The sequence below is a fragment of the Panthera onca genome, chromosome F2 (assembly GCF_046562875.1).
Source record: "Panthera onca isolate mPanOnc1 chromosome F2, mPanOnc1 haplotype 2, whole genome shotgun sequence".
Taxonomy (NCBI): Eukaryota; Metazoa; Chordata; class Mammalia; order Carnivora; family Felidae; genus Panthera; species Panthera onca.
In genome coordinates this window covers 41620878-41638876 of record NC_138356.1, presented here as the reverse complement: position 1 = coordinate 41638876, position 17999 = coordinate 41620878, and the positions used below count along the sequence as shown (strand labels likewise).

Genomic DNA, 17999 nt, shown 5'->3' with positions numbered 1-17999 from the left:
ATAATTTATTTTTACTTTTGTTTCCTTTGTCTCAGGAAACATACCTAGAAAAATGTTGCTATGGCCAATGTCAGAGTAATTAATACTTGTGTTCTCTTCTAGGATTTTTATGATTTCGGGTCTCACATTTAGGTCCTCAGTCCATTTTGAGTTTATTTTTGTGTATGGTGTAAGAAAGTGGTCCAGTTTCATTGTATTGTATGTAGCTGTCTAGTCTTCCCAACAGCATTTGTTGAAGACTGTCCTTTTCCCATTGCATATGCTTGCCTCCTTTGTTGAAGATTAATTGACCATACAATTGTAGATTTATTTCTAGGCTTTCTATTCTGTTCCATTGATCTATGCGTTTATTTTTGTGCCAGTACCATACTGTTTTGATTACTATAGCTATGTAATATAACTTGAAGTCTGGGGTCATGATACTTTCAGTTTTGCTTTCCAAGATTGCTTTGGCTATTTGGGGTCTTTTTTGGTTCCATACAAATTTTAGGAATGTCTGTTCTAATTCTACTGGTATTTTGATACAGATTGCATTAATTGTGTAGATTGCTTTGGGTAATATAGACATTTTAACAATATTTGTTCTTGTGTTTTTTTTTAATAAGTTTATTTTTATTTTGAGAGAGATAGAGCCAAGCAGGGGAGGGACACAGAAAGAGAGAGAGAGAGAGAGAGAGAGAGAGAGAGAGAGAGAGAGAGAGAGAGAGAGAGAGAATATCTCACACAGGCTTTATGCCATCAGCGCAGAGCCTGATGCAGTGCTCAAACTCACAAACTGTGAGACCATGACCTGAGCCAAACTCAAGTCAGATGCTTAACCCCCTGAGCCGCCCAGGTGCCCCCAATATTTGTTTGTCTAATCCATGAGCATGTGACATCTTTCCATTTCTTTGTGTTGTCTTCAATTTCTTTCATCAGGTTTTATCGTTTTCAGAGTACAGATCTTTCATCTCTTTGGTTAGGTTTATTCCTAGGTATCTTATTATTTTTGGTACAATTGTAAATGGGATTGTTTTCTTAATTTCTTTCTGCTGTTTAACTTCTCTTTCTTTCTCATATTTATTTATTTTGAGAGAGAGAGAGAGGATGAATGAGGGAGGCTCAGACAGAGAGGAAGAGAGAGAATCCCAAGTAGGCTCCGTGCTGACAGCGAGGAGCCCAATGTGGGGCTCAATCCCACAAACCATGAGATCATGACCTGAGCTGAAATCAAGAGTTGGGACGCATAACCAACTACGCCACCCAGGTGTCCCTTTTTTTTTCATTTTCACGAATGTGAAATCATGACCTGAGCCAAATCAAGAGTCAGACACTAAACCCACTGAGCCACCCAGGTGCTCCAATAGAGTTTCCTATATATAATATCACGTCATCTGCAAATAACAAAAGTTTTACTTCTTTACCAATGTGGATGCCTTTTATTCCTTTCTTTGGTCTGACTGCTATGGACTTCTAACTTCCAGTACTATGTTGAATAAAAGTGGTGAGAGTGGATATCCTTCTTTTGGTCCTGACCTTAGAAGAATACCTCTGTTTTTCAATACTGAGTATGATGTTAGTTGTGGGTTTTTCATTACAAAATGCTTTTTAATAAATTTTTTTTTAACATTTATTTATTTTTGAGAGAGACAGAGACAGAGTGTGAGCGGGAGAGGGGCAGAGAGAGAGAGGGAGACACAGAATCTGAAGCAGGTTCCAGGCTCTGAGTTGTCAGCACAGAGCCTGATGCAGGGCTCAAACTCATGAACCGCGAGATCATTACCTGAGCTGAAGTCGAACGCCCAAACTGACAGAGCTACCCAAGCACCCCCCAAATTGCTTTTTAATATTATCACCTATTTATTCAGTAATGTCCTTTGCCAATTATAAACTGAATTAGTAACAGAATTAGACTGTAGAAAACTGAGGGGCGCCTAGGTTTATAGGACTGAGCCCTGCGATGGGCTCCCCACTAAAGGCGTGGAGCTTGCTTGGGATTCTCTCTCTCTGTCTGCCCTATTCGCACACACATGCACATGCTCTCTCTCAAAATAAATAAATAAACATTTAAATATAAATAAATAAATAAATAAATAAGGAAACCACAGAAAATTGCATCATGTGGCATTCTAAAAATGTTTTAACTCTTGTATTGTGTTCCTAATGGTAAAAAATTAGGCATACTAAGAATATCACACTTTATTTGGTTAGAATAGTATCTCAATATAAATATGCTACACACATGTAAATTTATCACTACCTTGTAAAGTACATTTTCATAATATAAAAACCTGTTTTTCTTACCTCTTTCCATAAGCTGAGACCTATTATAGTGGGCACAGCCATGCTCAGAATAAGAGCCTAAAATATTAAAACAAAAATGATTGTGGATACATTTCAGAATGTACTGGAGGTACTAGACATTGACTCCATGATCAATCACAGATTCTTAGAGTTATAAAATTTCAGAGAAACTGAAGTCAATGTGGAACCTAGGTTCACAGAGTGAAATGGGTGAAGATTAACGAATTTAAGACATATTAAGCAGGAGATAAAGTGAGACATACATATTTACTATATAAATTTAAGGCAGAACAGAAAAAAGGTAACACTTATGGTAGTATTTCAAATAATAAATCAATATTTGACAATTCTGCCAGGAATTTAAGTTATGAAGAGCTTAAAAGGACACTGCACTGTGCTACCTAAACAGCTAGCAACAAAAAGGCAATGAATTAACACAAGAAAAACACCAATACATATCAATATGCAAGTATGCTAAAACAAGAACATATAAATTCCTCTGGAAAAAGACCGGCAAAACACAACATGACTATTACTAAAGATAATTATTCATCATCCCTTTGCCAAAACCTGTTCTTCCTATTGTCCTATGTCTGTAACCCTATTTTGGTAACCCTAAAATCCACAGTCACACAAACTAGAGAACTAGGAAATATCTATGATTTCTCTCTCCATACTAATGAAGCACCAAGTCTCACTAACCTTCTTTTCTAATTTTTTTCATTCCAGTATAGCATAGTATTAAGTGAATAGACCCCAGAGTCAGAAAAACCTGGGTGTAAATCATGATTTCCACATTTATAAGCTATGTGATCTCAAGCAAGTTATTTAACCAGATTAACCCTTAGTTTCTTTGTCTATAAAATACAGACAATAAAACTTAGCTGCTAGGGCCTTTGTAAGCATTGAATAGCACATAAAGTATTTTATAACAGTACCCGACACGTGGTGAACACTCAATATATTGAAGCTTTTATCACTTCCATTCACCATGGCCAGTACCTTACCTTCTTGGCTTGAATTTGTCACCCTCAAGTCTATCCTTCAAAGAATTATAAGTGTGAACTGAGAGAAAACAGAAGACTGACTCTCTCACACTCACACATAAACATTTCAATGATTTTTCTACTGCCTATAGGATAAGACCAAGTGTTACAGCATGATATTCAAAGGCCTCCATGACCTTACACGTCTTGAATTCCCCAATCTCATTTCTTGACCACTCTTATCTCACATTTTATGTGCCAAGAAAAGTAATTATATCATGCTTTTTCTTTGCCACTGTTTTTATTCCCTTTGATTACAACATGTTCTTTGCCTATCTATGTTTATTCCTTCTACCATGAATGCCCACCCTTTCCTTCCCATCCATCCAAGTAATAATTTATCATCTTTCAAATTTCAGATTGAAAAGTCTTTGAATCCCTAACAAGACTGAATTAAGTAGCTCTACTCTGTGTTCTAACAGTACCCTGTCAATACTTATTATTTTTATGAATAGGAGACTGTAATCTACCTGATGAAATTAATTTGCATTGTAAGCTCACTGCACATAGCAGGCACAGTGAAAATGTTGTATTCACACTGAAAACATACAATAGTTTGCCTGGGTGGCTCAGGTGGTTAAGCAGTTAAGTGTCCCACTCCTGATTTTGGTTCAGGTCATGATCTCACAATTTGTGGAATTGAGCCCCACATTGGGCTCTATGCTGACAGTGCAAAGCCTGCTTGGGATTCTCTCTCTCCCTCTCTCTGCCCCTCTCCTGCTCGTTCTCTCGCTCTCAAAAATTAAATTAAAAAAACAAAACCAAAAAAAAAATTTGTTTAAACAATAAAAAAGAAAACATATAATAGTTCCACATCAAATCAAGAATGATATTATAAAAATTCTTTTTTTATTTTATTTTTTAATGTTTCATTATTTATTTTTGAGAGACAGAGCACAAACAGGGGAAGGGCAGAGAGAGAGAGGGAGACACAGAATCCGAAGCAGGCTCCAGGCTCTGAGCTGCAAGCACAGAGCCTGACTGGGGGCCAAACTCACAAACGATGAGATCATGACCTGAGCTGAAGTCAGATGCCCAACCGCTCAAAATTAGTTCTTTTTTAATAAATTTTTTAAAAGTTTATTTATTTTGAGAGAGAGAAAGAGTGCATGCAAGCAGGGGAGGGGCAGAGAGAGAGAGAAGGAGAGAGACAGAATACCAAGCAGGTTCCACACTGGCGGCACAAAGCCCAATGTGGGGCTTGATCTCATAAACCGTGAGGTCATGACCTGAACTGAATGAAACCAAGAGTCACACACTCAACCAACTGAACCACCCAGGTGCCCCTAAAAATTAATTCTTGATAGCCTCTAACATTATTGATTCACTCGTATTTTTACCTTCTATTTTACTTATCTGCATTTAAATCAGAAATTCTAAAAAAAATTTTTTCCCCAGGATCTCTTTTTCACTTGTAAGTCATAATATCCTTTACTCACACCATTTCAATTGTATCCAATGTAGTTTCCATTGTGTAATTGAAAGAGAAACAAGTACTTAACACAAAATAACATTGACTCACCAATAATACTGGGTGTACTGTTCGTAATCGAAGCCACTTGAAAAGTGTCATCCAAAGTTCAGGAGAACATACACCAAATGCTGCTAACATGCATACATAAGGAGTCCAGAGGTATTTCAAGCTAGAAAAGAATGGGAGTCACATATCAGATATCCCATGAACATCATTACTATCTAATTTCTCTTTTTTTAAAGATTTCATTTTTTTAAGTAATTTCTGCACCCAATGTGGGGTTCAAACTCATAACCCCAAGATCAAGAGTCACATGCTCCACTGACTGAGCCAGCCAGGCACTCCCATTTCTCTTTTCTCAGTTCTTTCCTACTACCCATGAAAATACCACATGTTAAGGGAAAATGAAAAGCTTAGCCTCTAACTTTCAGCAACAGATTGTTATTCATTTCTTAAATAATCAAGAAAACATGCAGGTTACTAAAATGAAGATGAAATAAGAGCATTAATATAGATGAGAGTGTAGTAAGGTTGTACTCTTGGAGAAAATATAAACTGCTATACTTTTCCAGAAGGCAATTTGGCAAAATCTATAAAAATTTTTTTTTAAGTTTTTAGTTTCGGTTTGTTTCATGTTTATTTATTTTTGAGAGGGAGAGAGCAAGCATGCAAGCAGGAGAGGGGCAGAAAGAAAAAGAGAGAGAGAATCCCAAGCAGGCTGTGCACTGCCAGAGCCCGACAACAGGCTTGAACCCGCAAGACATGACTTGAGCTGAAATCAAGAGTTGGACGCTTAACCGACTGAGCCACCCAGGCACCCCAAAACCTATAAAAATTTTAAGTACTCCAAGACAACCCCATTTCTAGTAAGTTAGTCAACAGATATATTGGTATATGTATATAAAGATACAAAGGTTTTAACTGCAGTATGTTGTTTTAGTAGAAAAAAAACTAGAAACCTGTCCTTCAGTAGGTATTAAATAGTTATGAAAAACATAAAAGCAAAATGTAAAATTGCATTTTACATTTTACTATATACTACTATATACATTTTACTACATACTGCTACCCTAGCTTTTTGGTGATTTAAAAAAACGTAGGGGAACCCGGCTGGCTCAGTTGGTGGAGCATGCAGCTCTTAATCTCAGCGTTGTAAGTTTGAGCCCCATGTTGGGTATAGAGATTACTTAAAAATAAAATCTTAAGAAAAATGAAAACTGACTTGGACTTTGACAGAAGTAGCGTATGTATATATAGAATACATATTGCTAAGACAAAGGAACTGTATTAGTTTCCTCTGGTCAACCAATATTTCCTCCTAATTACCCCCATTCCTGCTATTCTTCAAGTCCCCCAGAATCAAAACTAGAGTCTGGTTTAGAACTCCAGGAGACACCATTCACATTGAATTATATGTACATAACATTCCCTGGAACACCAACTTCCTGCTCTAGAGATTAGACCACTATGTCCAGTCCAATGATTTCTCTGCATCTATCTCTTCCTTACCATTTTATTGCAACAGCCTGATAATTAACATCTCTACCTTTTGTTTGTTTTTTAGTAATCTCTGTATCCTATGTGGGGCTTGAACTTATAGCCCCAAGAACAAGAGTTGAATACTCTTCCCACTGAGTCAGCCAGGTGCCCTAACATCTCTACCTTTAGACTCTCTTTCAGCCAAATGCCAGATGAACCTTCTTCAAACATAATTACAAGACACTTTTTGTTATAGTCTCTAGTGGTTCCCCAGAATCTACTGAAATAAATGAAAACTCATCTAAATTTCAGGCCCCTCAAAAATATGGTGTTGATGCACCTTTTCAGTTTTTCTCCTAGGACTTCCCTAAATATGATTAGTGTTCTAGCCAGAGTTTGCATAACAATCTCAAGTGTTCCATTCCATAATGCACATAAGTTTCTCCTTCTTGATACAAGCCCATCCATCCTCATCTAGTGCTGCCTTAGGCTCTGATACCCTTTATAGCCAGACCCCTTGAGGTCCATGCTTACTACTTCTTCCTGCCTTCTACTCTCTGATTATGTACTCCTTTAAAAACTCCTTTGACTTCTGAGTTGCAATTCCTCCTAAAGTCCCTCTGCCACAGTCCCTACTGCTACTTACTCAGTTTCCAATTCCCAAATATTTTAGTTTTGGCCCCTTTCCTCCATCTCTATGGCTACTCTTTTCTATATTCTATTATGACACCTTCTTAACCAGCTTGTCTTCCTTTAATCTTGTTTTCCTCAATTATTGCTGCCAGAGAGATCTTACTAAAAACAAATCTGATATAACATTTTTGTTTATTTCTGAAAGACAGAGAGAGAGAGAGAGAGAGAGAGAGAGAGAATGAATCCCAAGCAGGCTCTGCACTGTCATTGCAGAGTGCAATGTGGGGCTTGAACCCACGAACTGTGAGATCATGACCTGAGTTGAAACTAGGCATCGGATGCTTAACCAACTGAGCCACCTAAGCACCCCTGACATTTATTCTGTCCAGATTATTACACACACACAAACACACAAGAAAATGAACAGCCTGGCCAACCTCTATTTATCTCTGAAGGCTGTTGCCCCATTTAGGAAATCTTCCTTAAATTGACTTCCTCTGTCCACCCTCTACAACTGAGTTAGTACCTCTCCTCTTGAGTGATTAAAGCACCCTTTGTATACCTTTCTCATAGTACTTACTTTATTCTAACTCTTGGTTTACTTACTCTTTGAAACAAAAGAGTAGATTTTGTATTTCTTTAATCCCTACTGCCTACTTAATAGAGTGCTTGGCACATTCTGGGTGACTATGCTTATTATTTGCATGAACAGGTGGTCACAGTATTACAGGCCTAGTGAATAAATTAAAGAAGTAAAGATGAGTGAAAGAATAATGCATATTACATGTTCAAAAACAGGATCTTGAACTTAAAATGGTAGATCCAACAATGAAGAACGGTGAGGATAATAAAATGTTCTTCTGCAGAGAGAAATAAAACTGAGAGAGTACAAAGGGGGGAAAAAGGTAACCCATGCACCAAAATTCTAGTACTACAAGGCAATGAGATGAGAATCAAAACATGAATCACTTAGAATATTCATGGTTTAACACATTTCTTCATCCTACTTACTAGGCATTATGGAATGCTAACTATTAGTGTGAACCACCATTCTCACTTAATGTTTCAGTAAAAGATTCCCATTGGTCAGGGGTTTGGCAGTCTGATAAAGTGTACGGATGACTTATAAGAAAATGGTTTTATTTTTTTTAAGTTTATTTATTTAAGAGAGAGCATGCATGTGTGCGAGCGGGGAAGAGGCAGAGAGAGAGGGAGAGAGAATCCCAAGCAGGTTCCTTGCCATCAGCGTGGAGCCTAATGCAGGTCTCGAACCCGCAAACCATGAAATCATGACCTGAGCCAAAATCAAGAGTCAGTCGGTTAACCAACTGAGTCTTCCAGATGCCCCAAGAAAATGTTTTTATTTATTTATTTTTTTAATTTTTTTTTTTTTTAACGTTTATTTATTTTTGAGACAGGGAGAGACAGCATGAATGGGGGAGGGTCAGAGAGAGAGGGAGACACAGAATCCGAAACAGGCTGCAGGCTCTGAGCTGTCAGCACAGAGCCCGACGCAGGGTTCAAACTCACGGACCGTGAGATCATGACCTGAGCCGAAGTCGGACGCTTAACCGACTGAGCCACCCAGGCGCCCCAAGAAAATGTTTTTAAATGCATAAAGTACATAGGTCTACAAAGGAAACCAATTATACTGAAATATTGATATCAAATAATAAAAAGATTTATAATATAGCACATTTGTACTTATTAATTAAGATGTTAAATGCAGGCCCAATAATAACTGTAACTTTGAGGTTGTGATGTGTATAGTATTTCAAGATAAAAAATTAATATAATACTTGAAAACAGCTAAGCTTTCTTTTTGGAAAAGCACCATGGGACTGTGATTCAGTATCTATATTCATAATTAAAGAAAATTTAACTTGAGAAATCTCATACTAGGATCAATACTTTTCATCTCTCCCTACTTCCCCTCTTATCCCTCTACCTCAGAATCTTAATGGCTCCTCTTCATGGCAGTGATTTATCTGATTTGTGTATTAAGAGGAAGAATTGAGCATATCCAGCTTAAACATTCTAGGCATCCATATTTTGTATCTTCCTTTTGCAAGGTAGGTGTAGACAGGGGCATAAACTTACCAAGGCTCTACCCATTAAAGAGGGAAAGCCCAAAGTTTGAGGACTAAGGTCAATTTGGGGTGGCAAATAGTAGAAGCCCTTTGTTCACACATGAAGAAGTGGTCTCCAATGCAACCTTTATAGAATCAGAATCATTCAGATGATTGAAATGTATTTCTCATATATTTGGTCTTTGTACAGTCCCTGGCTCACAGCTCCTAAAATTCTTAGAATCTCCTAAGTGATGAAACTGGAAAGGTGTCTTTTTTTATGTTAATGGTAACTTTCTGGAAGACACTCAAGGATGGGGCTGGTTGCCAGTGGAGCCAACCATGTGATTAGGGAGTTGGAACTCAGTCCCACTCCAAACCTCTGGGGAGGGAAAAGGGCCTAGAGGTTGAGTTCAATCACTAATGGCCAATAATTTAATCAATCATGCCTATGTGAGGCTTTTATAAAAACCCCAAAGGACAGGGTTTGGAGAGCTTCTGGGTTGGTGACCACATGTAGACCTGGAGAGAGTGGTACACCTAGAGATAACGGGAGCTCCGGACCCCTTCCTACAAACCTTGCCCTCTGCCGAGCTTCCATCTGGTTGTTCCTGAGTTATATCCTTTTATAATAAACTAGTGATCTAGTAAGTAAAATGTTTCCCTGAGTTCTGTGAGCTGTTCTAGCAAGTTAATTGAACCTGAGGAGGGGGATCTAAGAACTTCTGATTTACAGCCAGTTGGTCAGAAGCACAGGTAATAACCTGGATTTGCAACTGGCACATGAAGTGGGTTGGGGGCAATCTTGAACTGTGGAATCTGATGCAACCTCTAGGTGGACAGTGCCAGAATTAAGTCAAAGTGTAGGACATTCAGTTGGTACCTGGACAATTGCTTGTTGTTACTGTGGGAAAAGCCCCTCCTCAAATTGAAATTGAGTATTCAAAATCATTTTATACCCATGTGTCTTATTTTTCATCTGAGTCCAAACTTTAAAGGGTATCACTTACTGAACTCTTAACCTCACAGCACGATTTACCTCTATTTCATTTAACAAAGTTGTAATTTTATTTTTGTGTGATTAATATCTGTCACCTCCATTAGGCCACAGTCACATAAGGTTAGAAACTGTATGTCCACTTTTGCTTACCAATGTACCTTCAGCACCTAGTACAATGCCTGGTCCTTGGAAAACATTCAATAGTTTTTGAACAAATGAATGAATAAGTAAATGTCAGTTCACTGTACTATAAGCACCTCTGTAAACTCCAGATAAATTAAGAAAGTTTGTAGATTTTGAGTTTTTATAGTTTCATAAATATATTCTTTTTTTTTTTTTTTTAAGTGTTTTTGTTTTTGTTTTGTTTTGAGAGAGAGTGCAAACAGGGTAGGGACAGAGAGAGAGAGAGAGAGAGAGAGAGAGAGAGAGAGAAAGAGAGAAACACACAGACAGACAGACAGAATCCCAAGCAGACTCCACAATGTCAGGGCAGAGCCCAATGCCAGGCTCAAACTCAGGAACCATGAGATCATGACCTGAGCCAAAATCTAGAGTCAGACACATAAACCAACTGAGCTACCCAGGCATCCCTCATAAATATATTCTTGAAAGTATCCATTTATTACCATTAGAAAGGACAACTGTTTGTAAAAACAAATAGCTCCAATAAAGTACACTTACCCTTCTATAACCATTGCAAGAGAGCCCAATAAAATAGTGTGAATCACATGATAAATTATTTCTGGCCTTCCTCCAATTCGTCCATCTTCAAGCGTAATAGTTTCTTTCAAGGACTTGCCACTACACAAAGGAAATGTTTTTTACTATTGAAAAAACATTTTTAAATAATCAAAGATCTTAAATTTTTTCAAAAAAAAAAAAAAAAAAAAAAAAGAAATACAGGTGGTTCTTGAAATCTGAAAGTATATTCTGATAGTGAAATGCCTAACTTATATACATCTCCAAGTCCTTGAAAGGGCTTTTAAGAACCTGAAGAAACTGACTCAGTGAAGACTAAATATGAAAATTCAGGAAATATGACAAAAAAGATTTTTAGGTTCCTTTTCCAAGATTATCACTTAACTAGTTATTGCTTTCAGCCATGACAAAAATATTTTAAAATAGTCTTGATAATTTAAAATCACTTACATTACTAGCTTCATTTAGGTTAAAAAAATTATTCTTACATTCAGTAAAAATATGACTAAATTAGTGAAGGAGTCTAACAGTTTAAATGAATATTATTCCTACATTAAATTTGTACATCATGTATTTAGATGTATAAACAAATTTGAATATTATCTGGTTAAGTTATAACGATATTGTACATGTTCATAACAAGAGAATGGAACTAGAAACTCTAAAACAAATACATAAATATTGGAAGGATACTAAAAATTGATAGTTTACGTATTTCCATAAGGTATTAGTTAGCAATGTGATGATTCTCATAGGTACTTACTTAATTCTCCTAAAAATAACTTGCATCATAGAAAGAAAACAAATAATTAACACTAAAACATAGAAAGGTAATAAAGAAGACTGTGTCAATCGCAAAAAAAAATCTTGGGATGGTGCCTGCAGGGATTCTTGACACAGGAGCCAATTCATTGTAAAATTCCTTGAGAAAACAAAAAGCATGATGTTAAAATCACAGATGTTATAAACTACTGAACATAAAAGTATTATCTCAATAAAAACATAAAACACAAAACACATTTCCTAAATTCACTTGTAACAGTACCCTTTATAAATGAAGATAATAGCATTAGTAACTCTTCTCAACAAATTGCCCTAATAAATGTAAAACTGCTGCTTTGTATTATCCAGTAATGTGACCATCTCTAGAATTCAATATGGTTTCAATAGAGTTTCACTTTCTATTTTTATCTGGAAACAACAAAAAATTCAGCTGTCCAACCCTCCCATCTGCAGCGCTCAACATGGTAGCTACTAGATACAATGGGGCTATTAGCACTTGAAATGCGGCCAATGCAAATGGAGATCTACTTTAAGTATCCCGGATTTCAAACATAAAAAAAAAATGAAAAAGGACAAAAGAATACAAAATAGCTCATTAGTAATGTTTATACTGTTTGCACACTGAAATATTTTAATAAATCAGATTAAATAAATTTATAATTAAAATAAAATTCCCTTGTTTCGTTTTACCTTTTTTAAAATTTATTTTACTTCATTTAAATTTTTAACGTTTATTTATTTTTGAGAGAGGGCAAGAGCGTGAGCCAGGGAGGGGCAGAGAGAGGGAGACACAGAATCAGAAGCAGGCTCCAGGCTCTGAGCTGTCAGCACAGAGTCCGATGTGGGACTCGAACTCACAAACTGTGAGATCATGACCTGAGCTGAAGTTGGATGCTTAACCAACTGAACCACCCAGTACCCCTCTTTTTACTTTTTTTTTTTTTTTTAACATTTATTCATTTTTGAGACAGAGAGAGACAGAGCATGAACGGGGGAAGGTCAGAGAGAGACAGAGACACAGAATCTGAAACAGGCTCCAGCCTCTGAGCCGTCAGCACAGAGCCCGACGCGGGGCTCAAACGCATGGACCGTGAGATCATGACCTGAGCCGAAGTCGGACGCTCAACCGACTGAGCCACCCAGGCGCCCCTCTTTTTACTTTTTTTAATGTGGCTCCTAGAAAATTACATATGTGACTCACATTATATTATTGGACAGTCCTGTTTTATATGGATAAATGTAATTCAACTAGGACCCATTTTGAAAAATATTTCTTTTAAGTTTATTTATTTTTGAGAGAGAGAGCATGCACACGAGTGCGTCGGGGAGGGACAGAGAGACAGGGAGACAGAATCCCAAGCAGGCTCCATGCTGTCAGCTCAGAATTGGACATGGAGCTCAAACTCATGAACCATGAGATCATGACCTGAGCTGAAATCAAGAGCTGGATGCTTAACCCACTGAGTCACCCAGGTGCCCCACAGGACTCATTTGAAGACAGAAGTCATAAGATTTAACACAAAAACATTTCAAGCTATAAGAATCAAGATAAACTTCTTTTGACTCTAAGCTAAATATGATTAACAAGACTCCTGCTTATATATAGTTTTATCTGCATTCTCACATCTGACCCATCTCCAACCACCATTTTATCCTTAATCCTAACCCTGGGAAAGGAGCTAAGAGATGGAGTGATCTTCGGGAGAGCTCATGGGTGGCCTGAGAATGCCTGCTTCACAAATCACTGGGTTTAGAATTAAAGGTCAAAGTTTCACAATGTGTCAAGCAGCAATACAACTGTATCAAAGAGGCTGCTATCCAACTGTCTTGTATATATGATTGTATGATGAATTCATGTCTTTTTTATCTGCCTATTAAAGGTACTAATTCTGTAAGATCCAATTCAAATTTCAATTTCATGAATATTCTTCCATATCACCCAGTCTCAATCTTTCCTTCCCCATATTCCCATGGCACTTTACTTATCCTTCTATTATAGCACTTAATACAATTTGCTAGTTTAAGATTATAGGCATTTTTTAATAGCTCAGAATACCTGGCCTAGTATTGTGCACATCCAATATTTATTAACATTTCTTTACTGGTTCTTGAAAGTCTGTCTCAACAGAAATGTTTCCTCAAAACCTCTTTGATCTTGGCCGCAGCAACATCTTACTCGGCATGTCTCCAGAGGCAAGGGAAACAAAGGCAAAAATGAACTATTGGAACCTCATCAAAATAAAAAGCTTCTGCACAGCGAAGGAAACAATCAACAAAACTAAAAGGCAACTGATGGAATGGGAGAAGATATTTACAAACGACGTATCAGATAAAGGGTTAGTATCCAAAATCTATAAAGAAGTTATCAAACTCAACACCCAAAAAACAAATAAGCCAGTGAAGAAATGGGCAAAAGACATGAATAGACACTTCCTCAAAGAAGATATCCAGATGGCCAACCAACACATGAAAAAATCCTCAACATCGCTCATCATCAGGGAAATACAAATTAAAACCACAATGAGATACCACCTTACACCTGTCAGAATGGCTAATGTTAACAACTCAGGCAACAACAGATGTTGGATGTGGAGAAAGAGCATCTCTTGCACTGCTGGTGGGAATGCAAACTGGTGCAGCCACTCTGGAAAACAGTATCTAGGTTCCTCAAAAAATTATAAATAGAACTACCCTACGACCCAGGAGTTGCACTACTAGGTATTTAACCAAGGCATACAGGTATGCTGTTTTGAAGGGATACATGCACCCCCATGTTTATAGCAGCACTATCAACAATAGCCAAAGTATGGAAAGAGCCCAAATGTCTATCGATGGATGAATGGATAAAGAAGATGTGGTTTATACATACAAGGAAGTATTACTTGGCAATTAAAAAGAACGAAATCTTGCCATTTGCAACTACATGGATGGAACTAAAAGGTATTACGCGAAGCAAAATTAGTCAGAGAAAGGCAAGTATCATATGACTTTACTCATACGAGGACTTTTCGAGACAAAACAGATGAACATAAGGGAAGGGAAACAAAAATAATATAAAAACAGGGAGGGGGATAAAACAGATGAGACTCATAGAGAACAAACAGAGGGTTACTGGAGGGGTTGTTGGAAGGGGGATGGGCTAAATGGGTAAGGGGCATTAAGGAATCTACTCCCGAAACCATTGTTGCACTATATGCTAATTTGGATGTAAATTAAAAAAAAATAAAATTAAAAAAATATATATTAAAAAAAAAAAAAAAGAAATGTTTCCTGACATTCTGGTGAACTACAAATCCTAATACCCAGTTGGTACATGTGAGTGTAAGGCATTTACTATTTATACCACCCATGTTATTAACTATACAAAAACTACCAAGTGAGATGTCAATATTCTTAAGAGACCTTACCTTATTCTTAAAACACCTATTATATTACCCAGTGAAACAAATCTAGTACCTGACATGCTGAACAAAGGGGCACTACATAACATCAACTAAGAAATGCTAGACAAAAGCAGCCCTTAATCCTATTTGTGAATTCTAGAGTTTTCCAAGGTTAAAGAAAAAGTCAGGGGAAAGGCTAGTCAATTATGGAGATCTATAACCAATTTTTCCTAATTGCCTGCTAAGTGTCAGGCCTATAAATATCCCTGAAAAAGACACGATCCCTGCCCTTACGGAGTATATGGCCTCTTATAGGATCATTTTACCTCAGTAGATATCCACACCTGACTTAACAAACTTCAGAAGATTTCTCAAGTGTTTAAACCATGTCAAAAGCTTTATTAACTGTGATGTAACACACATGAAAGAAATTCCATGCACAGCATCTAAAATCCCATGTAATCACAGTGAATTATAAGGTTCTAAGGTATATTAGAAGAACTAGAAAAATGTGTAAATTTTTTTTCTGTTATGCAAGTGGACTCCATCAGTGCATAAGTCATTTATTTCACTTTAGATTTAAAAAATGCATTTAACAAACAAAAGGTACATTATTCTTGAATTTAAAAGCCAGCTTCTGATCTAATCCACTATTATGACCCCAGAATGAGATTCTTTGCTATGAAATAAGTATCTTACTGCCCACCTCTTTTTGATGCAAACATTTTTAGTGGTTACAATTACATTGGTTCTTGGGGCGCCTGGATGGCTCAGTCGGTTAAGTGTCCGACTTCAGTCTAGGTCATGATCTCGCTGTTCCTGAGTTCAAGCCCCGCAGCTCAGAGCCTGGAGCCTGTTTCAGATTCTGTGTCTCCCTCTCTCTCTCTGCCCCTCCCCCACTCATGCTGTCTCTCTCTCTCTCTTTCGCTCGCTCTCTCTCTCTCAAAAATAAACATTTAAAAAAAATTTTTTAATTACATTGGTTCTTTATTTATTTTAAATCTTTAATTTATTCTGACTTTAGACTGTATCATTGTTCTGCATTAAGAGAAAAAATACTCTCAAATGCTGTCACACTATTAGGGTTTAAGTACATCTAATTTATAAAACACCTAAATGAGATTTTTTTAAAATGTTTTTATTTATTTTTGACACAGAGACAGACAGAGCATGAGCAGGGGAGGGGCAGAGACAGAGAGGGAGACACAGAATCCGAAGCAGGCTCCAGGCTCTGAGCTGTCAGCACAGAGCCCGACGTGGGGCTTGAACTCACAAACCGTGAGATCGTGACCTGATCTGAAGTCGGACGCTTAACTGAGTCACCCAGGCGCCCCTAAATGAGATTTTTTTAATGAGAAAAAATATTAATATATTTCTCCTAGATATTATAATTTTCCAAATTATTTATTTTCTAAGTGGTATGTAATTAAGTGTCTACTACCCCTTGGATTATTTTTGCTCTATATTTTCTTTTTTTTTTTTCTTTAAAAATTTTTTTTTAACATTTCTTTATTGTTGAGACAGAGAGAGACAGAACATGAACAGGGGAGGGGCAGAGAGAGAGGGAGACACAGAATCTGAAACGGGCTCCAGGCTCTGAGCTGTCAGCACAGAGCCCGGTGCAGGGCTCGAACCCACGGACCGTGAGATCATGACCTGAGCCGAAGTCGGACGCCCAACCGACTGAGCCACCCAGGCGCCCCTGCTCTATATTTTCTTTTTTCTTTTTTTCTTTTTTTTTTAATTAAAAAAAAAATTTTTTTTAACATTTATTTTATTTTTGAGACAGAGAGAGACAGAGCAGGAATGGGGGAGGGTCAGAGAGAGGGAGACACAGAATCTGAAACAGGCTCCAGGCTCTGGGCTGTCAGCACAGAGCCCGACGCGGGGCTTGAACTCACGGACCGCGAGATCATGACCTGAGCCGAAGTCGGCCACTTAACCGACTGAGCCACCCAGGCGCCCCTATATTTTCTAAGTGGTATAGAGTTAGACAAACTTTTTTTAAAAATTTTTTTAATGTTTATTTTTGAGAAAGAGAGAGAGAGGGAGAGAGAGCACACGTGCATGGGGGGGTGGGGGGGGGGTGAAGAAAGACACAGGGAGACACAGAATCTGAAGCAGGCTCAGGCTCTGAGCTGTCAGCACAGAGCCTGATACAGGGCTTGTACTCACGAGTCAGGAAATCATGACCTGAGCCAAAGTCACATGCTTAACCAACTGAGCCACCCAGGAGCCCCTAGATAAATTTTTATATAATCTAAAACGTATTGGGGTGCCTGAGTGGTTCAGTCAATTTCAGCCGAAATTCCTAGTTTCGGCTCAGGTCATGTACTCACAATTTGTGGGTTTGAGCCCTGTGTCAGTATCTGTGCTAATGGCACCAAGCCTGCCTGGGATTCTCGCTCTCTTCCTCTCTGCCCCTTCCTGACTTGTGCATGCACTCTCTCTCTCTCAAAATAAATAAACTTAAAAAAATTAATAAATAAAACTTACTTAGTCATATTTAATCCAAATTTTACTTCAAGGAATTTCAGCATGTGCCCATTTTCTTTGTGTGGGACAAACATCTGGAAGTAAAAAACACTAGTTACAACAAAGAACTATTAGCTATGCTCACAGCAATATGTTTCTGTCTAGAAACTGAAAACACAGCAAGACTATAAAACAAAAAATATGAATTAAAAAGGAACTAAATAATACATGCTATAACTATGAAACAAGGAGACTTGACATACTCTTTTGAACACTTTTACTCATCTCAATTTACTCCATATATTACTTAATATTTTAAATGAAATGGAAAATAAGGCGTATCTTTTAAGCGTATCTAGAAAAGAATCAGAATCCTATATTCTCATGAAAGAATGATCATTGTTCAACTTGTAATTTTACTGTAAAAACTTTATTACCATGCTATGTTATTATGCTCATTAAAATTTAGCCCCGTACTTTCATTATTCAACTTGCTCTTCTACATGAATTTCAGACCCAGAGTTATTTACCTTCATTATAATATTCAGTGTCACTGTCAGAGTACACACCAAGTAAAAATTAATCACTTTCATTATTTTGGCTATAAAAGTTCCTTTTTTCACATTCAGCTGTGGGGAAAACAACCATGAACAAAGAAGTGAGGCATGAAAAATG

At 37.4% G+C, this 17999-nt stretch overlaps 1 protein-coding gene across 6 annotated transcripts in view; it reads right to left on the bottom strand.

Annotated features, from left to right (window-relative positions):
• DPY19L4 (dpy-19 like 4) overlaps nt 1-17999 on the bottom strand; it is a 68171-nt gene that overhangs the window by 16886 nt on the left and 33286 nt on the right. For 5 of the 6 annotated variants that reach the window (XM_078441815.2, XM_078441818.2, XM_078441819.2 and 2 more), the window contains 6 exons: nt 17855-17953; nt 17346-17419; nt 11447-11605; nt 10666-10785; nt 4852-4972; nt 2284-2340 (listed from right to left, as the gene is read on the bottom strand). In XM_078441815.2, the coding sequence (XP_078297941.1) occupies nt 2284-2340; nt 4852-4972; nt 10666-10785; nt 11447-11605; nt 17346-17419; nt 17855-17953 (630 nt within the window). The remainder of the gene's footprint in view (nt 1-2283; nt 2341-4851; nt 4973-10665; nt 10786-11446; nt 11606-17345; nt 17420-17854; nt 17954-17999) is intronic. The other variant, XM_078441816.2, reaches the window with a different exon arrangement.